The sequence below is a fragment of the Scyliorhinus canicula genome, chromosome 8, assembly GCF_902713615.1.
Source record: "Scyliorhinus canicula chromosome 8, sScyCan1.1, whole genome shotgun sequence".
NCBI classification, from domain to species: domain Eukaryota; kingdom Metazoa; phylum Chordata; class Chondrichthyes; order Carcharhiniformes; family Scyliorhinidae; genus Scyliorhinus; species Scyliorhinus canicula.
Genome location: NC_052153.1, coordinates 152,437,906 through 152,463,933, shown reverse-complemented (window position 1 = coordinate 152,463,933; position 26,028 = coordinate 152,437,906). Strand labels below are relative to the sequence as shown.

The following is a 26,028-nucleotide window of genomic DNA, read 5'->3' as shown; positions in this document are numbered from 1 at the left end:
ATTTATTTATTAATCGTTATTTTTGTTTGAGGCAGATGTTGCAAATGCTACGATAAAAGGCATGACATTTTCAGAAATGATTTGAACAAATTGCTGGCTGAGGTGGTGGTACATGGAGGGAGATGAAGCACTGTGTTAAGTCAGGTCTCTATAAGAACTGGTGTAGACCATTCAGTCCCTTGAGACTGCATCTACCATTCATTTAAATGACAACTAATCTATAGCCCAGCCATCCTACACCCCTTCCTCACCAGGCTTTGTTCCATACCCTTTAATATGGTTACCTCACAAAAATCTATCAATTTCAGTCTTGAAAGCTTCAATTGACGCCATATCCACAGTCTTTTGGGAGGGAAAATTCCATTGGATCCTGTTTAAGTTTGACCGGTCAGGTGACAGTCCCACATTTTCTACCTCATGCTTTCAAACCTCTCTGCAGCTTTTTTCGCATGTTTTTCCATTGCATCCTCCTCCATTTGCCGCTCCATCATTGACAAGTTTAGTGGAACAGCTGCCAGCTGTTATGGGTATCCATAGATATAGATTTCCACTTGTAACCTTATTTACACTTCATTCTATATTTCAGACATTATACACTTAATTGGGCAATTATCAGAATCAAACCATATTTGTAGTGGTGAGGTTAAAAATAAATGCTGTAACATAAGAACTGGAAAACAGGCCTATGAGGGGCTGGTTTAGCTCAGTGGGTTAGTGATGCACGATCAATTGCACAAAGACTTGAGTTGGATACAACTGAGGCTTTATTGCTCTAAGATGTGTGGCCTCCCACAGCAGCTGGCGAAATGGCTGCAGCATGGAGGACACACATATTTATACTCAGGGACTACCAACGTACCTGTAGTACAGGTCCTACCATACATCCTCTAATAGAGGTGCAACAGTGGTTTACCACATTCACCCCCTGTTAAAATTGAGTCCGGCGGGGGTGGTGGAGAACTATATACAACAAATGGTTTTTACATTTACAATATTCGATAGAGAGAAAAAAGAAGTGTCTTTTGAAGTCCAGTGGACCCGTTAGAGGTTTAACCGGTCCGGGGCCTTGATGTTCCGCTGGGAGCGACATAGTAGTGGCAGCGATGCCGATGCTGGTCTGATATCCGGTGACTCCGGGAGCGTGCCGAAATCCTCTTTATCCTCGGCCGTGGGCAGGGGCAGGACGGATGATTCTGGGAGGGTTGCTGCTGAGAGCGCCAGGTGAGGGGAAGGTGGCGCCGGGCCGGGGGTGTGTGTGTGTGTGGAACCTGCTGGTGCCAGGTCCCTGAGGGAGACAGTATCCTGGCGGCCGTCGGGGTACGCCACGTAGGCATACTGGGGGTTTGCGTGCAGCAATTGCACCCTCTCCACCAACGGGTCTGCCTTGTGGAGTCGGACGTACCTACGGAGCAGGACGGGTCCTGGAGCTGCGAGCCAAGTTGGGAGCGACACCCCGGATCTGGACTTCCTGGGGAAGGCAAAAAGACGTTCATGGGGTGTATTGTTGGTGGCAGTGCACAGTAGTGACCGAATGGAGTGTAGTGCATCAGGGAGGACCTCCTGCCAGCAGGAGGCCGGGAGGTTCCTGGACCGTAGGGCCAGTTGGACGGCCCTCCATAGCGTCCCGTTCTCCCTCGCTACCTGCCCATTTCCCCGGGGGTTGTAGCTTGTCGTTCTGCTGGAGGCGAAACCCCTGCTGAGCAAGAACTGACGCAGCTCATCACTCACGAAGGAGGATCCCCTGTCACTGTGGATGTAGGCGGGGAAACTGAACAGAGCGAAGATCATGTTGAGGGCTTTGATGACGGTGGCAGACGTCATATCGGGGCATGGGTTGGCGAAGGGAAATCTGGAGTACTCATCGACTAACTGAGAAAATACGTGTTACATTCGGTGGAGGGTTGGGGCCCTTTGAAATCCACACTGAGGCGCTTAAAGGGGCGGGAGGCCTTCACCAGGCGCGCATGATCCGGCCGGTAGAAGTGTAGCTTGCACTCCGCAGAGACCTGGCAGTCCCTGGTGATTTTCCGTACTTCCTCGACGGAGTAGGGCAGATTGCGGGCCTTTATGAAATGGCACTACCGTGTGACTCCCGGGTGACAAAGGCTATCGTGCAGGGTCCAGAGTCGGTCTACTTGTGCGCTGGCACATGTACCTCGGGATAGGGCATCTGGGGGCTCATTGAGCTTACCGGGGTGATACAAAATCTCGTAATTGTAGGTGGAGAGCTCGATCCTCCACCTCAAGATCTTATCATGCTTGATCTTGCCCCACTATGTGTTATTGAACTTGAAGGCTACCGACCGTTGGTCAGTGATGAGAGTGAATCTCCTGCCGGCCAGGTAATGGCTCCAATGCCGCACAGCTTCAACAATAGCTTGGGCCTCTTTTTCGACGGACGAGTGCTGAATTTCTGAGGCATGAAGGGTGCGGGAAAAGAATGCCATGGGTCTGCCTCCCTGATTGAGCGTGGCGGCTAGGGCGGTAAGGGCGACGTCTGATGCGTCGCTCTCGACTTGAAAGGGCAGTGCCTCGTCTACTGCGTACATCCCGGCCTTAGCGATATCGGCTCTGAAACGGGCGAAGGCCTGTTGTGCCTCGGCCGTCAGAGGAAAATGCTGTTGACTGTATGAGTGGGCGGGCCTTGTCCGCATAGTTTGGGACCCACTGAGCATCGTACGAAATGAACCCCAGGCAGCGTTTGAGGGCCTTGGGGCAGTGGGAGTTCCATGAGGGGCGCATGCGGTCGGGAACGGGCCCCAGAACTCCGTTCTGGACCACATAGCCGAGGATGGCTAAGCGGGTCATGCTAAACACGCACTTCTCCTTGTTGTAGGTGAAGTTTAGGAGAGTGGCGGTGTGGAGAAATTTGGCACGGTTGGCGTCATGGTCCTGCTGATCATGGCTGCAGATGGTGACGTTGTCTAGACACAGAAAGGTGGCCCGAAAACCGTACCAGTCGACCATTCGGTCCATCTCCCTTTGGTGACACCGAAGGGAACCCTGAGGAAGTGATAGAGGCGGCCGTCTGCCTCGAAGGCAGTGTATGGATGGTCCGATTTACGAATGGGGAGCTGGTGGTAGGCGGACTTGAGGTCTACCATTGAGAAGACCCGGTACTGTGCAATCTGACTGACCATATCAGATATGCGTGGGAGGGGGTACGTGTCGAGCTGCATGTACTGATTGATGGTCTAGCTGTAGTCCACGACCATTCTGTGTTTCTCCCCAGTTTTAACTACTACTACTTGGGCTCTCCAGGGACTTTTGCTGGCCTCGATGATGCCTTCCCGAAGCAGCCGTTGGACCTCAGACCTGATGAAGGTCCTGTCCTGGGTGCTGTACTGTCTGCTCCTGGTGGCGACGGGTTTGCCATCCGAGGTTAGATTTGTGAAGAGGGAAGGCAGATCGACCTTTAGGGTCGCGAGGCCGCACACATTATGGGGTGGTAGGGGCCCGCCGAATTTCGCAGGCGTATTGGCTGGGTAAGGCCCCCGCTGGGGCGGCCGTCTATGAGGTACACGATGCGTAGGAGGGGTGGGCCGCCAACTAGGAGTGTAAGCCTGAATGTTGCATGAGACGACCGTCATAGAGAGCACTAGTTTCTTTGTCTCTGCTAGGTCGAGCGTGGCCCCTTCTAACAGTCGCTGGCGTATGAGGTCCGACCCAAACCCCGTAACAAACGCATCCCGCATGAGGAGGTTTGAATGTTCAGTGGCCGTAACGGCCTGACAGTCACAGTCCCGCACGATTGGGATTAGGGCCCGCCAGAGGTCTTCTATGGACTCACCAGGGAGTTGAGAGTGAGTGGCGAGTACATGCCTGGCGAAGAGCGTGTTCGTCTTAGAACATAGAACATAGAACAGTACAGCACAGAACAGGCCCTTCGGCCCTCGATGTTGTGCCGAGCAATGATCACCCTACTTAAACCCACGTAACCCGTATACCCGTAACCCAACAATTCCCCCATTAACCTTACACTACGGGCAATTTAGCATGGCCAATCCACCTAACCCGCACATCTTTGGACTGTGGGAGGAAACCGGAGCACCCGGAGGAAACCCACGCACACACGGGGAGGACGTGCAGACTCCACACAGACAGTGACCCAGCCGGGAATCGAACCTGGGACCACTGGAGCTGTGAAGCATTGATGCTAACCACCATGCTACCGTGAGACCCCTCTTCTGAGCGTAATTCTCTTTGAGAAGCGTCATGGCTTCGGCCTAGTTCGGCGCATCCTGGATTACCGGAAAGACGCTGGAGCTCAACCTTGAGTACAGGATCTGTTTCTTCTGAGCCTCCGAGACAGGGCTGGGCGCCGAGTTGATGTACGCCTCAAAACAAGCTAGCTAGTGTTGAAAGCCCTTTTTGGCGTCGCTGGAATGCGGATCCAGCTGCAGGCGATCCGGTTTGATACGGAGGTGCATCTTTTGAAGATCTTAGAGCAATAAATTGATGCACGATCAATTGCACAAAGACTTGAGTTGGATACAACTGAGGCTTTATTGCTCTAAGATGTGTGGCCTCCCACAGCAGCTGGCGAAATGGCTGCCGCATGGAGGACACACATATTTATACTCCGCCTATTGGGCGGAGCCAGCAGGCAGGGAATACCAACGTACCTGTAGTACAGGTCCTACCATACATCCTCTCATATATAGTGGTTTACCACAGTTAGACGGCTGGTTTGTGATGCAGAACAAGGCCACCAGCGCGGGTTCAATTCCCATACCAGCTGAGAATTCTGAATTCTCCCTCTGTGTATCCGAACAGGTGCTGGAATATGGCGAAGAGGGACTTTTCACAGTAACTTCATTGCAGTGTTAATGAAAGCCTACTTATGACAATAAAAGATGAATTCTTAATTCTTTCTTATCTCACATTAGGTACTTACTCTTTGAAAAATTTAGCAAGGCAATGCATCCTGTTCTGCAATGCTAAGTCCATAGGTGTTATTCCTTCCTCATTGGGCACCATGACAGCTTGGATACCACCAGGTTTGCATAACAGAAACTGAGAGAATTTATAAAGACCTAATCTCACTGAAACATGCAGCAGGGTTTCGCTGTGGATTACGTCTAGAAACAGAAAAACAAATCAGGGTAAAGAATTAGTTCAGTTTTCTCGAAAACTGTTTAAAAAAAAGCATTCACCTTTTTGATCACTGCCAGTCTTCAGAATTGGCAGTGATGAAAATACAGGGGATAAGTTACATCAAATCTCAATGCCTGGTGACTGCAGTCTGTGGTACTTCCTGATTTCCTTATAATAAGCTTCTCTTATATTTCTTTGTTGCCGCAACGAGAAATGTTATGGAAGCGTCCACACTCTGGATTCTTGTAAACACCATCAGAGGTTAATTAAGGGTGTTGCTCATACAATCAAAGATGGTGATCTGCCCAAAGCCCATGCTGTCGTCACTATACACCACGTGACACAGAACCAGCAAGAATGTATTCCCACACGCATAACAACTTCTAAAGCAATTATCTGCTCAAACTAAAGCTCACTTTGAAACGTTATTCCTATTTATTTATCCATTTATAAATAACTGCTTAAACCAGGAATTCCAACCCATCGTGACAGTAGGAAAATCAGATAAATTCTTCTCCCTGAATGACAATGGAAACTACTGCCTGATGCATGTGTACATGCCGTATAATATGGTCCACAATTCCTACTTTAGAAACCAACAAAACAACACAGGTCAAAAGGAAAATTCTTAACTTTTAGCCACTGTGGCTTTCTGCCCCTCTCATGAGAATATCCAAGACCCCAGAATGTGAGGTTATATTGTCACCAGAGCAAAGTGGCTTCAGAACTCCCATTTGGTCGCATTCCCTGCAGTTCTGCTGCCTAATGAAAATTTTATCCTAGAACATCACAAGGGAAATGTCTGTAATTTTAAACATCTTCAGGATGAAAGTTTTTAAGATAAAAAGATAAAGGACAGATTATATATACCCTTCATCAGATTAAAGGTTAACATACCTGAAACATTACAACCTTTCTTTTGCTTTTACAGATGCCAACTGACCTGCTGTGTATTTTAAACATTTTCTGTTCTTATTTCTGTCTTTCAGCATTTCACTTATACTTTTGGGGTAAAAGGGGGTTACCGGCACTCTGTATTTAGGTTTCAATCTGAGCAGACAAATTAATCTCAAGAGGCCCATGTTAGTGTTTAAACGAGTAGAAGTTCAAAAAAATGAGACAGATAATGCAATGAAAAAAAGATCTCACATTGGTATACCGTTTCAACATTTCTGCCTTTACCAGATGAAGCTCTCCACATTTAAAAATACCCAGAAAAATTGCATGAGGTAAAAACTGGACAAAGAACTGATGCAAGAGTCCATGGGTTGGAGCCTCCGGCCACACTGCGCCGGAAAAGCAGCTCGCTGCAGCGCAGCAGCTCGTCCATGTTGCGTTCAAGCTTGGGGTGGAATTCGGGGATTCTTTTCGGGGCCCTGGAGATCGGGATGCTATTTAAAAATGTTGTCCCGATTGCTCTCTACAATGTGGGGTTCCAGCGAGCGGCGCTCCCCATTGTAAAAAACGGGGCAGTGTGTGGCCTCGGCCATGCGTTCCCCGTTCAGGGCCCTTATTCAAAGTGAGTCACGTTGGATAGCCATGTGTTTCCCAGCACTGCAAGTGCCGGGAAACATGCGGCTAAACGCGCTCGCTTTGAGATTAATTTGTCTGCTCAGATTGAAACCTAAATACAGAGTGCCGGTAACCCCCTTTTACCCCAAAAGTATAAGTGAAATGCTGAAAGGCAGAAATAAGAACAGACTTTGTTCCGTTTTGGAAAGATCGCATCCCGTGTCTCTTTTTCTTGATTACATGCTCAGGAAATAATTGGATTCTTGATCAATGCAGAGGGAAATTACAACAGAATTTATGGGACCTCCAGAGAAATCATGATACATTTGACCCTGAATTTTTCATTTCAATGTTGCATACGAACGTACAAAATCAGAGTAGGCCATTCAGCCCCTCAAGCCTGCTCATGGCTGATCTGTTTTTATTTGAATTCCACATTCCCATCTGTTCCTGATAACCTTTGATTCCCTTGCCTGACAAGAACATATTCACCTCCCGGATAAAAGTATTCAATGACTCTGCCACCTGAGGCAGAGCTCCAAAGTCGCACAAACCTCAAGGGGAAACATTTCTCCTGGTCTGTGCCCTAAAAGGGCAATTGTTAAATGAATGGAGTACTGAAGTTTATACATGCAAATTAAGTATTCGGACAGTTATATCCCATAGTGTAATTTCAAGACCTTAGTCTTTGGTCGGAAAGGGCGCACACAAAGATAAAATACCAACTAGACGTGGTTGAAGGCACCAGAATAAATCTCTTGAGGTGATCAACCCAGTCTGGCAGCTGGTGGAATTTACATTAAATTACCATAGAGCTAATGTCAGTAATGATGATCATGGCAAATATGATCGATTGTTGTGAAAACCCATCTGGTTCATTATTATTCTTTACTTGCTGTGGCCTACACATGACTCTAGACCAACAGCAATGGGGGTGGACTCTTAACTACCTCTGCAATGGGCCAGAAAGTCATTTGGTTCAAGGGAAATTAGAGACAGGCAACAAATGGCAACCTCCGCAGTGATACACACATCGCATAAATGATCAATGAAAAACAATCCCTCCATAGGTTTTTCTCCTCTTCCAAACCCTTTAACAGCAGTTAAATATGCTGGGGTGAAATATAATTGACTATAGTTGGCGCAATAACTCATGAGAATCTGCGTTCCAACAAGAAACAAAATAAAGAAAATAGCTAAAATGCATTTGCTTTTCTGTTGCTGTGTTTAGTCCAAGTCCTTCCAAATACTTACTGACACTCAGCAAATCTTAATGCCCGTTTCACAGGGCAGACTTAGTCAGGTGTCCGGCATAGGAAAACGATGGTCAGAACTGGCAATTCCAAATTATTAGGAGAATGAAATGATGGACATAGCAAGAGGCAGTGGTGTAGTGGTATTGTCACTGGACTAGTAAACCAGAGACCTAGAGTAATGCTCTGGGGACCCAGGTTCAAATCCCGCCAGTGCAGATGGTGAAATTTGAATTAAATAAAAAACCGTAATTAAAGGCCTCATGATGACAATGAAACGATTGTCGTAAAGCCCATCTGGTTCACTAATGTCCTTTTGGGAAGGAAATCTGCCGTCCTGACCTGGTCTGGCCGACATGCAACTCCAGCTCCACAGCAATGTGGTTGACTCTTAACTGCCCCCTCAAGGGCAATTAGGGATGGGCAATAAATGCTGGCACAACCTGTAACGCCCACATCCCATGAACAAATTAAATACTTTTTAAAACAACTACTGAGCCCAACAACCAGAAAACACACAGGAGCACAATCTCAGCACTGTTTTTGGGGGAGGTGTGGGAGTACAGAATATCATCCATTTCCACATAATCCTGCCTTATTTTTGTGCAGTAGAGTTAGCAAAATCTGGGCTAATACATACTTGATGCACGCATTCATTATACCTTTGAATGTAATTGCACATGAATGACAAAGTACTGAAAAACATTCACTCTAATTATTCCAACAAAATAATGTGAACCTTTAACAAAAACAGTTTGGAGATGCCAGTAATCAGCAGTAATTGAAGTGCACAATTAAAAATAAACAATAAAAGAATTATGCAATTGCTCTGGACAAGGCCCAAAAATTCACTACATGGGATAATGTTCGGACATAAAGAGACAAGTGATTTCTGTATAATTAATATACACTAATTAAGTGACTTCAAAAATGATCTCACAGCCTGCACCAACTGCTTTGCTGAAGTATGTTTTTTTAAAGGTGTGAAACATGTAAATGTTGATGTTCAGAGACACCTGGGTGTGCTCATATAAGGATACAGAAAGGTAGCCCGCAGATACAGCAACCAATTAGGAAGGCAAATGGCACAATGGCCTTTATTGCAAAAGAATTGGAGTACAGGAATAAAGATCTCCTGCTACAATTCCGGCTGGGTCACTGTCTGTGTGGAGTCTGCACGTCCTCCCCGTGTGTGCGTGGGTTTCCTCCGGGTGCTCCGGTTTCCTCCCACAGTCCAAAGATGTGCGGGTTAGGTGGATTGGCCATGCTAAATTACCCGTAGTGTAAGGTTAATGGGGGGATTGTTGGGTTACGGGTATACGGGTTACGTGGGTTTAAGTAGGGTGATCATTGTTCGGCACAACATCGAGGGCCGAAGGGCCTGTTCTGTGCTGTACTGTTCTATGTTCTATGTTCTAATTGGACAGAACTTTAGTGAAGCCACATCTGGAATAGTGTGTGTAGTTTTGGTCTCCATATAGATCAAAGATCATAGAATCTATAGTGCAGAAGAAAGCCACTTGGCCCATCGAGTCTGCACCAGCCCTTGGAAGGAACACCCTTCTTAAGCCCACGCCTCCATCCTATCCCCATAACCCAGTAACTGCATCTAACCTTTTGGACACGAGGGGGCAATTTAGCACCTACCATGCACATTTTTGAACTGTGGGAGGAAACCGGAGCACCCAGAGAAACCCCACGCAGACATGAAAAGTGCAAAATCCACAAAGTCACCTGAGGCTGGAATTGAACCCAGAACCCTGGAGTTGTGAGGAAGCAATGCTAACCACTGTGCCGCCCCAAAGGTATATAAGGAAGGATATATTTACATTGGAGGCAGTACAGACAGGATGCCTGACTAAGTATGCACTTGTGAAATGGGCACTTTGAGTTGCTGGAGTCAATGAAGGTTTACTAAATTGGCCCCAGCGATGAGGAGGCTGTCCTATGATCAGAGACTGAGTAAATTGGGCCTGTATTCACGGGTTTTAGAAGAATGAGAGGCGATCTCATTGGAACCTATAAGATTGTGAAGTGTCTTGACAGATTTGGACACAGAGATTGTTTCCACTGGTCAGGGAATCCATAACATGGGGGCATAGTCTCAAAGGGGCCAATCATTTAGAATGAAATGAGGAGAAAACCTTCACTCAAAGGATACTTAATCCTCGGAAGCAGAGGGTTGTGGATACTCCATCGTTGAATGCATTTCAGGCTGAGTTGACAGATTTTTGGCATCTAGGGAATTAAAGGATGGAGGGAGCAGGTGGGAAAGTGGAACTGAAGCCCAAGATTAGCGATGATCATATTGAACGGCAGAGCAGGGTCGGTGACCTTATGGTCTACTCCTGATCCTGATTCTTGTGTATCCCAAATAACCTCAATGAGTCAACACATTCAGATACACTATAGTACTGAAAAATGCAACATTCATTTATGTTTGGCGAAAAATTAAAAAATACTATTTAAAGAGTTTCTTCTGCCATTGATAATGGGTTTCTATTCAGCTGAGGAAAAACGCAAAAATGTCATCCAAAACAAAAGTCATATTTGGTGTCAAAGGATAAATGCTATTTTTGACCATGGTCTGGTATGATCTCCACTGCAGCCCAGACACACCTGTGAAGTTAGATGGGCTTTGAAAGACATTGCAATGCTCCTATATGTAGGGCATCTGAACAATGTGAAGATACAATTGAAGGGCCTGTTCAGATTTCTCAGCAGAGGCTGTGCATGATCACAATGTTTTACTGACAACCTTCCAAATGATTCATGATTGGGGAGATCTGTAATGATCTAATCATACAAATGCAATTTCCTAAAGATATTTACAATGTTAAGTCACGAAAGAAAATGTATTTATAGTCGCCAGTATGATTCAGACTATATTCCAATCGTTTTTCTCATTCACGTAACAAAAGATCACCCTTAGTCTAGACCACAGCCCATAAAATCAGCAGATTACCCTATACACAATTCTTGATTAGAAATGGCCAAGGAAAAACGATAGACCTTTTTATTGCTACTTCTGGATACCTGTTTTAGAGCCACATTCCAACTAATCTCTGTATCTCACAAGCCAGAGTAAAAGGTGACAATTCCGTAATATTATGCAAAAGATTTCCCTTCTGATCAGAGATCAATTTCCTTTCAATGATTCTCAGTAGTCCATCATAATCAGATTTGAAGTTTGTAAAATAATCCAAGAAGACAACAAATTGTTTGCAATACAAGTTAATTAATTTAAGCATTTACTGAACATGAAAAAATTGGATGATGAGACAATACTCCCCCAATAGGTTTAAGTTATGGGGCAGGAGGTTTAGGGGAGATGTGAGGAAACACTTATTCACCCAGAGGGTGGTTGGAATCTGGAACTCACTGCCTAAAAGGGGGGTTGAGGCAGGAATCCTCACAACTTTTAAGATTTATATACATATTGTAAATATCTTTAATAGGGGGCAGCACGGTAACACAGCAGTTAGCATTGTTGCTTCACAGTTCCATGGTCCCATGTCGATTCCCGGCTGGGTCACTGTCTGTGTGGAGTCTGCAAGTTCTCCGCGTGTCTGCGTTGGTTTCCTCTGGATGTTCCGGTTTCCTCCCACAGTCCAAAGATGTGCAGGTTAGGTGGATTGGCCATGATAAATCGCCCTTAGTGTCAAAAAAGGTTTTGTAGGGTTACTGGGTTATGCGGGGATGGGATGGAGGTGTGGGCTTAGATGGGGTGCTCTTTCCAAGGACCGGTGCTGGTATTGGGACCGGTTCTGGGGGAGGTGGGACCAGTACAAACCGGACGGTCTGCACCTGGGCAGGATTGGAACCGATGTCCTGGGGGGGTGTTTGCTAGAGCTGTTGGGGAGGGTTTAAACTAAGGTGGCAGGGGGATGGGAACTGATGCAGGAAGTTGGAAGGTAGTAAAACAGGGACAAAAGCAAAAGGAAGTAAGGGGGAAAGTGCAAGGCAGAGAAGACATAGTCAAAAATCAAAAAAGGCGACAGTACAAGGTACAGTGACTTGAGGGGAGCTCAGTGAATAGGCCCAGTAATACTAAAAGGAATAAAACTGGAGATGTTAAGATTCAAAACAGGTAAAAAAAACAACATAAGTGTACTTTACCTGAATGTTCGTAGTATTCGGAATAAAGTAAATGAGTTGATGGCGCAAATCATCGTGAATGACTATGATTTAGTGGCCATTACTGAAACATGGTTAAAGGATGGTCACGACTGGGAGTTAAATATTCGAAGGTATCAACCTATTCGGAAGGACAGAGTGGATGGTAAGGGAGGTAGTGTAGCTCTGTTATTTAAGGGTGACACCCGGGCAATAGTAAGGGATGACATCGGTGCTATGGAGGATAAGGTTGAATACATTTGGGTGGAAATCAGGAATAGTAAGGCGAAAAAGTAATTGATAGGAGTAGTCTATCGGCCACCAAATAGTAACGTTATGGTGGGGCAGCCAATAAACAAAGAAATAACTGATGCATGTAGAAATGGCACAGCAGTTATCATGGGGGATTTTAATCTACATGTCGATTGATTTAACCAGGTCGGTCAAGGCAACCTTGAGGAGGAGTTTATAGTTTTTAGACCAGCAGAGGGCAGCATAGCAGAGCTACTGATCAGCTGTTCTGGGGAAATTTGCATACGTGCAGTGCGGTCAGCCTAAGTTGAAGGTGAACCTGCGAAGAAGACCCAAGGAGTTTGAGTAAAGGCAAGCAACCAGCAGAGGGCAGCATAGCAGAGCTACTGATCAGCTGTTCTGGGGAAATTTGCATACGTGCAGTGCGGTCAGCCTAAGTTGAAGGTGGTTTGTGGAGGGGCTGTTGGCAAGTGACAGTTAAACCCGAAACACTTTGTGAGTGTTTCCCACCCTACCTCCTCCTCTAACCAACCCCCCCACCCCACGGTGGTTGGGAAGCGGGAGCAGGGGCCTGTCGTGAAGGTGAGTGAGTGCCTTTAAATTTGCTTACCTTTCAGCGGGATCAGGGTTTGAGGTAATATCAGGTAAGCTCTTCCTTTCTTTTTCTTTTTCTTGTTTTTTTTTAATCTAGAGGGGATGTCAGGGAAGGCAGTACAATGCTCCTCCTGCAGAATGTTTGAGGTGAGGGACGCCGTCAGTGTCCCTGCTGATTTCATCTGTGGGAAGTGCACCCAACTCCAGCTCCTCAAAAACCGTGTTAGGGACCTGGAGCTTGAGCTGGATGAACTTCGGATCATTCGGAAGGCAGAGGGGGTCATAGATAGGAGCTTCAGGGAAGTAGTTACACCAAAGACTGGAGATAGATGGGTAACTGTAAGAGGGACTGGGAAGAAGCAGTCAGTGCAGGGACCCCCTGCGGTCGTTCCCCTGAGTAACAAGTATACCGTTTTGGATACTTGTGGGGGGGACGACTTACCAGGGGTAAGCCATGGGGTACGGGCCTCTGGCACGGAGTCTGTCCCTGTTGCTCAGAAGGGAAGGGGGGAAAGGAGTAGAACATTAGTAATTGGGGACTCAATAGTCAGGGGCACAGATAGGAGATTTTGTGGGAGCGAGAGAGACTCACGTTTGGTATGTTGCCTCCCAGGTGCAAGGGTACGTGATGTCTCGGATCGTGTTTTCCGGGTCCTTAAGGGGGAGGGGGAGCAGCCCCAAGTCATAGTCCACATTGGCACTAACGACATAGGTAGGAAAGGGGACAAGGATGTCAGGCAGGCCTTTAGGGAGCTAGGATGGAAGCTCAGAGCGAGAACAAACAGAGTTGTTATCTCTGGGTTGTTGCCCGTGCCACGTGATAGTGAGATGAGGAATAGGGAGAGAGAGCAATTAAACACGTGGCTACAGGGATGGTGCAGGCGGGAGGGATTCAGATTTCTGGATAACTGGGGCTCTTTCTGGGGAAGGTGGGACCTCTATAGACAGGATGGTCTACATCTGAACCTGAGGGGCACCAATATCCTGGGGGGGAGATTTGTTAGTACTCTTTGGGGGGGTTTAAACTAATTCAGCAGGGGCATGGGAACCTGGATTGTAGTTTTGGGGTGCGAGAGATTGAGAGTAGAGAGGTCAGGAGCACAGTTTTGACTTCGCAGGAGGGCGGCAGTGTTCAGGTCTGTGGTTTGAAGTGTGTCTATTTCAATGCCAGGAGTATACGAAATAAGGTAGGGGAACTGGCAGCATGGGTTGGTACCTGGGACTTCGATGTTGTGGCCATTTCAGAAACATGGATAGAGCAGGGACAGGAATGGTTGTTGCAGGTTCCGGGGTTTAGGTGCTTTAGTAAGGTCAGAGAAGGGGGCAAAAGAGGGGGAGGTGTGGCGCTGCTAGTCAAGGACAGTATTACGGTGGTAGAAAGGATGCAAGATGGGGACTCTTCTTCCGAGGTAGTATGGGCTGAGGTTAGAAACAGGAAAGGAGAGGTCACCCTGTTGGGAGTTTTCTATAGGCCACCTAATAGTTCTAGAGATGTAGAGGAAAGGATGGCGAAGATGATTCTGGAAAAGAGCGAAAGTAACAGGGTAGTTGTTATGGGAGACTTTAACTTTCCTAATATTGACTGGAAAAGATATAGTTCGAGTACATTGGATGGGTCGTTCTTTGTACAATGTGTGCAGGAGGGTTTTCTGACACAATATGTTGACAGGCCAACAAGAGGTGAGGCCACTTTGGATTTGGTTTTGGGTAATGAACCAGGCCAGGTGTTAGATCTGGAGGTAGGTGAACACTTTGGAGACAGTGACCACAATTCGGTGACCTTTACGTTAGTGATGGAAAGGGATAAGTATACCCCGCAGAGCAAGAGTTATAGCTGGGGGAAGGGCAATTATGATGCCATTAGACATGACTTAGGATGTGTTGGTTGGAGAAGTAGGCTGCAAGGGTTGGGCACACTGGATATGTGGAGCTTGTTCAAGGAACAGCTATTGCATGTTCTTGATAAGTACGTACCAGTCAGGCAGGGAGGAAGGGGTCGAGCGAGGGAACCGTGGTTTACCAAAGAAGTGGAATCTCTTGTTAAGAGGAAGAAGGAGGCCTATGTGAAGATGAGGCGTGAAGTTTCAGTTGGGGCGCTTGATAGTTACAAGGAAGCGAGGAAGGATCTAAAGAGAGAGCTGAGACGAGCAAGGAGGGGACATGAGAAGTCTTTGGCAGGTAGGATCAAGGAAAACCCAAAAGCTTTCTATAGGTATGTCAGGAATAAAAGAATGACTAGGGTAAGAGTAGGGCCAGTCAAGGACAGTGGTGGGAAGTTGTGTGTGGAGGCTGAGGAGATAAGCGAGATACTAAATGAATACTTTTCGTCAGTATTCACTCAAGAAAAAGATAATATTGTGGAGGAGAATGCTGAGACCCAGGCTATTAGAATAGATGGCATTGAGGTGCGTAGGGAAGAAGTGTTGGCAATTCTGGACAAGGTGAAAATAGATAAGTCCCCGGGGCCGGATGGGATTTATCCTAGGATTCTCTGGGAAGCCAGGGAAGAGATTGCTGAGCCTTTGGCTTTGATTTTTAGGTCATCATTGGCTACAGGAATAGTGCCAGAGGACTGGAGGATAGCAAATGTGGTCCCTTTGTTCAAGAAGGGGAGTAGAGATAACCCCGGTAACTATAGGCCGGTGAGCCTAACGTCTGTGGTGGGTAAAGTCTTGGAGAGGATTATAAAAGATACGATTTATAATCATCTAGATAGGAATAATATGATTAGGGATAGTCAGCATGGTTTTGTGAAGGGTAGGTCATGCCTCACAAACCTTATCGAGTTCTTTGAGAAGGTGACTGAACAGGTAGACGAGGGTAGAGCAGTTGATGTGGTGTATATGGATTTCAGTAAAGCGTTTGATAAGGTTCCCCACGGTCGGCTATTGCAGAAAATACGGAGGCTGGGGATTGAGGGTGATTTAGAGATGTGGATCAGAAATTGGCTAGTTGAAAGAAGACAGAGAGTGGTAGTTGATGGGAAATGTTCAGAATGGAGTGCAGTTACGAGTGGCGTACCACAAGGATCTGTTCTGGGGCCGTTGCTGTTTGTCATTTTTATAAATGACCTAGAGGAGGGCGCAGAAGGATGGGTGAGTAAATTTGCAGACGACACTAAAGTCGGTGGAGTTGTAGACAGTGCGGAAGGATGTTGCAGGTTACAGAGGGACATAGATAAGCTGCAGAGCTGGGCTGAGAGGTGGCAAATGGAGTTTAATGTGGAGAAGTGTGAGGTGATTCACTTTGGAAAGAATAACAGGAATGCGGAATATTTGGCTAATGGTAAAATTCTTGGTAGTGTGGATGAGCAGAGGGATCTCGGTGTCCATGTACATAGATCCCTGAAAGTTGCCACCCAGGTTGATAGGGTTGTGAAGAAGGCCTATGGTGTGTTGGCCTTTATTGGTAGAGGGATTGAGTTCCGGAGCCATGAGGTCATGATGCAGCTGTACCAAACTCTGGTACGGCCACATTTGGAGTATTGCGTACAGTTCTGGTCGCCTCATTATAGGAAGGACGTGGAAGCTTTGGAACGGGTGCAGAGGAGATTTACCAGGATGTTGCCTGGTATGGAGGGAAAATCTTATGAGGAAAGGCTGATGGACTTGAGGTTGTTTTCGTTAGAGAGAAGAAGGTTAAGAGGTGACTTAATAGAGGCATACAAAATGATCAGAGGGTTAGATAGGGTGGACAGCGAGAGCCTTCTCCCGCGGATGGAGGTGGCTAGCACGAGGGGACATAGCCTTAAATTGAGGGGTAATAGATATAGGACAGAGGTCAGAGGTGGGTTTTTTACGCAAAGAGTGGTGAGGCCGTGGAATGCCCTACCTGCAACAGTAGTGAACTCGCCAACATTGAGGGCATTTAAAAATTTATTGGACAAGCATATGGATGATAAGGGCATAGTGTAGGTTAGATGGCCTTTAGTTTTTTTTTTCCATGTCGGTGCAACATCGAGGGCCGAAGGGCCTGTACTGCGCTGTATCGTTCTATGTTCTATGTTCTATGTTCTAATGTATCCGCGATAGTTTCTTAGAACAGTATGTAATGGAACCTACGAGGCAACAAGCGGTCCTAGATCTTGTCCTGTGTAATGAGACAGGATTGATTCATGATCTCATAGTTAGGGATCCTCTTGGAAGGAGCGATCACAGTGAAATGAAAATTGCTTATTGTCACAAGTAGGCTTCAAATGAAGTTACTGTGAAAAGCCCCTAGTCGCCACATTCCGGCGCCTGTTCGGGGAAGCCGTTACGGGAATATGGTGGAATTTAAAATACAGATGGAGGGTGAGAAGGTAAAATCAAATACTAGTGTTTTGTGTTTAAACAAAGGAGATTACAATGGGATGAGAGAAGAACTAGCTAAGGTAGACTGGAAGCAAAGACTTTATGGTGGAACAGTTGAGGAACAGTGGAGAACCATCCAAGCGATTTTTCATAGTGCTCAGCAAAGGTTTATACCAACAAATAGGAAGGACAGTAGAAAGAGGGAAAATCGACCGTGGATATCTAAGGAAATAAGGGAGTGTATCAAATTGAAGGAAAAAGCATACAAAGTGGCAAAGATTGGTGGGAGACTAGAGGACTGGGAAATATTTAGGGGGCAACAGAAAGCTACTAAAAAGCTATAAAGAAGAGAAAGATAGAGTATGAGAGTAAACTTGCTCAGAATATAAAAACAGACAGTAAAGGTTTTTACAAATATATGAAACAAAAAAGAGTGGCTAAGGTAAATATTGGTCCTTTAGAGGATGAGAAGGGAGTATTAATAATGGGAAATGAGGAAATGGCTGAGGAACTGAACAGGTTTTGTGGGTCAGTCTTCACAGTGGAAGACACAAATAACATGCTGATAGAAATGAGGCTATGACAGGTGAGGACCTTGAGAGGATTGTTATCACTAAGGAGGTAGTGATGGGCAAGCTAATGGGGCTAAAGGTAGAAAAGTCTGGCCCTGATGGAATGCATCCCAGAGTGCTAAAAGAGATGGCTAGGGAAATTGCAGATGCACTAGTGATGATTTACCAAAATTCACTAGACTCTGGGGTGGTCCCGGTGGATTGGAAATTAGTAAACGTGACACCACTGTTTAAAAAAGGAGGTAGGCAGAGAGCAGGAAATTATAGGCCAGTGAGCTTAACTTCGGTAGTAGGGAAGATGCTGGAATCTATCATCAAGGAAGAAATAATGAGGCATCTGGATAGAAATTGTCTCATTGGGCAGACGCAGCATGGGTTCATAAAGGGCAGGTCGTGCCTAACTAATTTAGTGGAATTTTTTGAGGACATTACCAGTGCAGTAGATAACGGGGAGCCAATGGATGTGGTATGTCTGGATTTCCAGAAAGCCTTTGACAAGGTGCCACACAAAAGGCTGCTGCATAAGATAAAGATGCATGGCACTAAGGGTAAAGTAGTAACATGGATAGAGGATTGGTTAATTAATAGAAAGCAAAGAGTGGGGATTAATGGGTGTTTCTCTGGTTGGCAATCAGTAGCTAGTGGTGTCCCTCAGGGATCCGTGTTGGGCCCACAATTGTTCACAATTTACATAGATGATTTGGAGTTGGGGACCAAGTGCAATGTGTCCAAGTTTGCAGATGACACTAAGATGAGTGGTAAAGCAAAAAGTGCAGAGAATACTGGAAGTCTGCAGAGGGATTTAGATAGGTTAAGTGAATGGGCTAGGATCTGGCAGATGGAATACAATGTTCACAAATGTGAGGCTATCCATTCTGGTAGGAATAACAGCAAACGGGATTATTATTTAAACAATAAAATATTAAAGCATGCTGCTGTGCAGAGAGACCTGGGTGTGCTAGTGCATGAGTCACAGAAAGTTGGTTTACAGGTGCAACAGGTGATTAAGAAGGCAAATGGAATTTTGTCCTTCATTGCTAGGGAGGTTATGCTGCAATTGTATAAGGTGTTAGTGAGGCCACACCTGGAGTATTGTGTTCAGTTTTGGTCTCCTTACTTGAGAAAGGACGTACTGGCACTGGAGGGTGTGCAGAGGAGATAGGTAAATCCCAGAGCTGCAGGGGTTGGATTACGAGGAGAGGTTGAGTAGGCTGGGACTGTACTCGTTGGAATTTAGAACGATGAGGGGGGATCTTATAGAAACATTTAAAATTATGAAGGAAATAGATAGGATAGATGCAGGCAGGTTGTTTCCACTGGTGGGTGAAAGCAGAACTAGGGGACATAGCCTCAAAATAAGGGGAAGTATATTTAGGACTGAGTTTAGGAGGAACTTCTTCACCCAAAGGGTTGTGAATCTATGGAATTCCTTGCCCAGTGAAGCAGTTGAGGCTCCTTCATTAAATGTTTTTAAGGTAAAGATAGATAGTTTTTTGAAGAATAAAGGGATTAAGGGTGATGGTGTTCGGGCCGGAAAGTGGAGCTGAGTCCACAAAAGATCAGCCATGATCTCATTGAATGGCGGAGTAGGCCCGAGGGGCCAGATGGCCTACTCCTGCTCCTAGTTCTTATGTTCCATGGGCCCAATGACCTCCTTCTCCGATGTAACTTCTAAATGAGCGTTTAGATGCCAGAGCATACAAGGCTACGGGCCAAATGCTGAAAAATGGGAGTAGAATAGTTAGGTGCCCAAGTGCTGTCACGGATGTGATGGGCCAAAGAGCCTCTTTCCGAACTGTAAAGTTCCATGACTCTTAGCTCACCAATTACACACAGGTTTTTGGATTAACATGGATTACAAAGTATATCTTAGAATCACTAACGTGCAGAAGGAGGCCATTGGGTCCATCAGGCCTGCACCGACCCTCAAAATAAGCACCTCACCTATGCCTACACCCCCAACCTATCTATCCCTGTAACGCCACCTAATCTTTGGATACTAAGGGGCAATTTAGAATGCCACTTCACCTAATCTGGGCATTTTTGGCATTCATGGGAGAAAACCCAGGCAGACGCAGGGAGAGTGCATAAACTCCACACAATCAGTCAAGGTCAGAACTGAACCCAGGTCCCTAGTGCTGTGAGGCAGGAGTGTTAACCATTGTGTCACCATGCCATCCCAAGCTACAATCTTAAGCTACAATAGTCTCATTAACACACAAAGTTCCTTTTAAGCACACAAGATGAATATGGTCAAATACACACTCCACTCTGATGCCAAGTTAGTGCCTATGGACTTCTCCTGAAATATCCTAAGATGATTGCCACGAGTGTTTCCAAACTCCACTCCCAAAAACACGCTATTTTCACATTATTTTGCTTTTCCTTAGCAGGTTGCATTCCAGACCAGGTTTTCCAAAGGTCACTTTTAAACAAAGTTTCTGCTCCATTTCGAACAGCGAATCCATGCATGGATTTTACGCCAATCTCTTTAGGGTCCCATTATCTTGACTGCTGTGCAAACTGTTCACAATTGCTTTAACCAGACTCTAGTAAAATGGCATCAGGCATTTTATTTACCTTTGAGTGCTGCTGTTCCACTTTAAATGTGATTACTGCAATTGTCTCTTGAACTCAGAACACTTTGTTTACTGTTCCTTGAATTTTGTTCGCTTAACTTAAACATTGTCTTAAACATTCTTTTTGTCCCAATTCCCTGGTTATCTGGACAGTAACTGGTGCTCTAGGAAGCCTGCCTCTTTGCAGCTCCTGTCCTGTCCAGTCTTTCTTGTGGCAAATTTGGGAGAAGTTCACTCCCCAATGACCTGTCTCCAACTGCATTATAACCAGGTAAAACTAAAACAAAAAGCTTTTTTACCTTACAAGGGCCTCTAGTTGCAATGCAACACCCACATACCTCTGCTGGCCTATTTATTCTTCATGCCATTACTCTCTCTAAGCACAATAGAATCACAGTGAAAAGTGAAAACAGCCCCCACACATACAAACATCTTTGTCCAGCATGAATCCAGCTATAGGATTTTGCCCTTCCAAGACAGAGGCATTAAATTAAATTAAACACATTTAAAAGTGTACCTTATTTCCAACACTAATATAAGTCCTTTAAAACTAACTTAGTTTTCCTAACAACATCAACATGCTTTGGCACCTTCAAAGGATTTCTTATAGCTGGATATCTCATGAGTATTTTTCAACTTTATTATCTGGGCAGTAATCTGACCCACCCATCCGCTTTGGGTTCCAATGAAATCAACAGAATACAAATCAGATGGGTTCTGTAAAAGGTGGGCAATCCATTTTATTAGGATACTGTCTGGACATAAAATTGAAAATGATCCCACTTATCTCCGAGCAAACAGGCTGGCTATTACCTGCATATGTAACTTCCAAATTGATTATTGTATTTTAGGGGAGCAATTGTGTTTTTGCAAGCTCTGGCTCTGTTCATCCTTTAATCCGTCATTTCATCCTGGTGCACGAGTCATATTCATCTTTTTCTGGGTTGCTATTACGATCCCGGGGCGAAATTCTCCAACCCCCAGCAGGGTTGGAGACTCGCCGGGGGCCGCCTAAAATCCCGCCCCCGCCGTGGCAGAGATTCTCCGCCACCCGGGAAGTGACGGTAGCGGGAATCTCGCCACTCCGATCGGCGAAGCCCCTGCGGTGATTCTCCGGCCCGGATGGGCCGAAGTCCCACCGCTGGGAGGCCTCTCCCGCCACCAAGGTTTGAACCACCTCTGTAATGGCGGGATCAGCGGCGCGAGCGGGCCCCAGGGTCCTGGGAGGGGGGGGGGGGGAGGGGGCGGGGGGCGATCAAACCCTGGGGGGTGCCCCCACGGTGGCCTGGCCCGCGATCGGGGCCCCCCGCTCAGACTCCGGGCCAGTGCCCTGGCGGCACTCTTTCTCCTTCCGCGGCCGCCACGGCCTCCGCCATGGCGGAAGCGGAAGAGAAAGCCACATCGCGCATGCGCCGGTGGTGACGTCAGCGGCAGCTGGCCGCTGACGTCTCTGCCGGCGCATGCGCCGACCGGCGAAAGCCTTTCGGCCAGCCCCGCTGCCGGGGGCGCCGGTTTCTTGCGCCAGTCTTCAGGTGCCAACCGCTCCGGCGCGGGGATGGCCCCCAAAGATGGGGCGAATTCCCCACCTTTGGGGAGGCCTGACCCCTGAGTGGTTGGCGCCACTCCCCTACGCCGGGACCCTCCGTCACGCAGGGTAGGGGAGAGTCCAGCCCCTGGTGACCCAACAGTGGCTCGGATACTGGACAAAACTCCAATATTTTATTTTGATTATGTAAGGATGTGATGAAAGGATACCTCGCTCCAGGACTGCGCAATTCTCCCAAAGGGAGACAAACAGCCGATGCCGGAGTGAAACCTGGGGTGTTTCACTCCGGCGTCGGAAGCCACTCCTCGCAACCCTATTCTACCCCCCCCCCCCCCCCAGGGGGCTAGGAGCAGCGGCGCATGAATTTCGCGCGCCAGGCCTTGACGCTTGCGTCAAAGTGGCCCGCCGGGAATGACGCGGCCGGCAGCACCTAAGTGATGTCAGCCGCACATGCGCAGGTTGGCCGGCGCCAACCCGCGCATGCGCGGTTGCCGTCTTCCCCTCCGCTGCCCCGTAAGACATGGCGGCTTGATCTTGCGGGGCGGCGGAGGGAAAAGAGTGCATCTTTTAGAGACGCCGGCCCGACGATCGGTGGGCACCGATCGCGGGCCAGACACGCCCATGGTGCTCGATCCTCCCTCCGCTTCCCACCGGCCCCACACACAGCGATTGCGCGCTGTTCACGCCGGCAGCGACCAGGTGTGGTTGGCGCCGGCGTGAACTGGTCGGGTTTGGCATGCCGCTCGGCCCATCCAGGCCGGAGAATCGCCGGTCGGCGTTAGAAGCAGCCAGCGGCGATTCTCCGAGCGGCCTGTCACAAAACGCGACACACCATTTTTGGCGGGGGGGGAGAGAATCACAGGGGGTGCCAGGGCGGCGTTCTGTGATTCGCCCGGCCCTCCCGTGATTCTCCCACCCGGCGTTGGGGGCGGAAAATCGCCCCCATTGTATATCAAAACAAACTTTATTCCTAACACAGTACTCAAATATCTTTAACATCATATAAATAACTTCCAATTACACCTTAAACAATGCTAATCAATAATGAAACAATTACCCTCTGCACATTGTACACCTCTTATTTAAATCTGATTTAATCCTTAACTTCCCTAATAACAAATCTTTCTATCTACTGCTAATTTTGAAAAGCACAACATTCCCTTGTAAACAAAAGATTAACTATATAATTACCTTGTCCTGCCCACTTTCCAAGCAGATTCCAAGATGGTGGTAATTCTAAATGTTCAATAGCAGCAGTCATCTTCTCATCTAAGGACTGCACAGCCTCTATAGTTAGGCTAAATTGTTCAAGCAGGGTCAGGTGACTAGTGCAAGTCACTGTGTCAACACTTTCAACCAGAACCTGAGCTAGTTTTGACGCTACATCCTCAACATAGGTTATCTTACTGCAGCCAACGATAGATACCGAATTTCTTTCTGTATACATGCAGGCAGAAACTGTAACATCTTCCAAAGTATCGTGACCTGCAACAAAACCCATGAATAAGTATGGAAATTACAAATGCAGTGCTAAATATAATGCAGTATTAAATAAAATAGATATATTTAAGTGTCAGCCTTGGCTCATTTACTTCTGAGTCAGGAGGTTGAGGTTTCATTCTTATACTTCTTGTAGCAGTTTAATATAACTAGGTGGTTTACTGGACTGTTTCAAAGGACATTTAGAAATCAATCACATGGTCATGGGTTTGAATGATAATCTGGTAGTTTCATTGTTACCATACTAGCTTTTTATTCCGAATTGATTTAATTAAATGAATTGGAATTCTCAAGCTGCCATGGTTGGGATTTGAAATCAAGTCTCTGGAACATTCGTCCCGCGCTCTGCATTACTAGCCCAGTAACAGTAGCTTCTGTTCAAGCTATGTCCTGGCTTTAAAATTATCTTCCTTGTTTTCAAATCCATCCATGGTCTCACTTTTTCTCATCTCTGCAATCTCCTCCAGCCCCAGGCCTCTTGAGCCTCTCTGATTTTATAACACTCCACCACTAGCAGACCTGCATTTAATTCCCCAGTGGTTAACACTGCTGCCTAACATCGCCAGGGGCCCGGGTTCAATTCCAGCCTTGGGTGACTGTGTGGAGTTTGCATGTTCTCCTCGTGTCTGTGTTGATTTCCTCCGGGTGCTCCGGATTCCTCCCATAGTCCAGAGATGTGCAGGTTAGGTGGGATTATGGGGATAGGGCAGGAGAGTGGGCCTAGGTAGGGTGCTCTTTCAGAGGGTCAGTGCAGACTTGATGGACCAAAAGGCCTCCTTCAGCACTGTAGGGATTCTATAATGCATTTCTACGATGTCCTGAGCGCTGGAATTCCCTCTCCACCTCACATTCCTCCTTTAAGACATTCCTTAAAACCTATCCCTTTGACAAAGTTTTTGGTCATCTTCTTATATGTCTTGATGTCATATTTCATTTCATAATACATCTGTAAAGCACCTTGGGAAATTTTATTCATTATAGGTGCTTTATAAATACAAGATGTTGTTGGCACATAGTATAATTATATTGCCCTGGAAGACTAAATTCCCAATCTTATCAATTCTCCAAATGAATGACGTGCTAAATTTAATAAGAGACCCTGACAATACTCTCAATATTAGTTTCAGATACAAGGGAACAGAAACTATTTTCACCATCTCCATGTTCACACAAATCAGACACTTAAAAAAAAGTGTTTTTATGTATTTTTAAATCACACTCAGTGAAGTATCCAGTTCTGCACGCTTACCTGGAACAACTGACTCCAATGTCTTCGCGTTAAGTCTCTGTGCCACAGTTACATGCATCTGGCTTGAACCCTCATATACAAAGTACAATTGTGCATCCTCAGGTAAAGAGCAAGGATCTTCAAACACTGCTAGCATAGACTGCTGCCCCTGAAAACAAAAAAAAACCTAATTATTCACAGTGCATGGGAAACCATTTTAGGATAAATTCAATAATTAATTCTCATACACAGCTCAGGGGATAGGTATGTTATGATGAGCGGGAAGCTAGAGGGGTTGCCGGTGGTATTAGTAAACATCTCTGCACAAAACTGGGACGACGTGGAGTTTATGAGGCGGATGCTGGGGAAGATCCCGGATGGAAAAGATAGTGGGGGTGGGGCGAGAGAGAGAGAGAGAGAGAGAAAGCGAGAGAGAGAGAGATATCCATGGAGGTTCGGACCACCAAGTGCGAAGGCGTTTTCTCTTTTTTTCCCACGTGCACAAAGTATACTCCCGGATCGATTTTTTCGTTTTGGACAAGGCTTTGCTGGCTGGGATGTTAGATGCCGAGTATTCGGTGATTGGTGTGTCGGACCATGCCCCACATGGGTGAATTTACAGGTGGGGGGGGGGGGGGGGCAGCGCCTGCAATGGAGATTGGATGTAGGACTGTTAGTGGATGAGGAGCTGTGTGTGCGGGTGAGGGAGGCTATCCAGAGGTATGTGGAGATAAATGACACAAGGGAGGTTTAGGCAGCAAAGGTATGGGAGGCACTGAAGGCAGTAGTTAGGGTGTAGCTGATTTTGGTACGGGCTCAGAGGGAGAAGGTGGAGCGGGTAGAGATGGATAGGCTGGTTAGGGAGATTCTCCAGGTGGATAGAAGGTACTCGGAAGCCCCGGACGTGGGGTTGTTGAAGGAGCAGCAGAAGCTACAGATGTAGTTTGGTCTGATATTCACAGGGAAGGCGGTGGGGCACTTGAGGAAGGTGAGAGGGGTGGTGTATGAATATGGGGAGAATGCCAGTAGGATGTTAGCACACCAGCTCAGGACACGGGAGGCAGCTAGTGACATAGGAAGAGTGAAGGATAGAGGGGGGATCACGATTTTGGATCCAGCGGGTGTATGTGTCGGAGCCCCCAGCTGGGGTGGAGGGGGTGAGGCAATTCTTGGAGGGTTTGGAGTTTTCGAAGGTGGAGGAAGGGTTCGTAGAGAGGCTGGGAGCCACGATCGGGATTGTTGATGTTGTGGAGGGATTGGAGGCCATGTAGTCAGGGAAGGACCCGGGGCCGGACGTATACCCCGTGGAATTCTATGAGGTTTTCTGGGATGCTGGGTCGTTACTGGTGAGGGCATATAATGAGGCCAGGGAGCGGGGTGTTCTTCCCCCAACAATCTCACAGGCTTCAACCTCATTAATTCTGAAGCGGGAGAAGGACCCTGAACAATGAGGGTCATATAGACCAATCTCCCTACTAAATGTAGAC

At 46.8% G+C, this 26,028-nt stretch overlaps 1 protein-coding gene across 2 annotated transcripts in view; it reads right to left on the bottom strand.

Moving 5' to 3' along the window:
* The window catches only part of arhgef28a (Rho guanine nucleotide exchange factor (GEF) 28a), a 571,388-nt gene that overhangs the window by 407,569 nt on the left and 137,791 nt on the right, over positions 1-26,028 (bottom strand). For both annotated transcript variants that reach the window (XM_038805467.1, XM_038805468.1), the window contains exons 3-5: positions 24,563-24,710; positions 23,005-23,298; positions 4,898-5,081 (exon numbers count right to left, since the gene is read on the bottom strand). In XM_038805467.1, the coding sequence (XP_038661395.1) occupies positions 4,898-5,081; positions 23,005-23,298; positions 24,563-24,710 (626 nt within the window). The remainder of the gene's footprint in view (positions 1-4,897; positions 5,082-23,004; positions 23,299-24,562; positions 24,711-26,028) is intronic.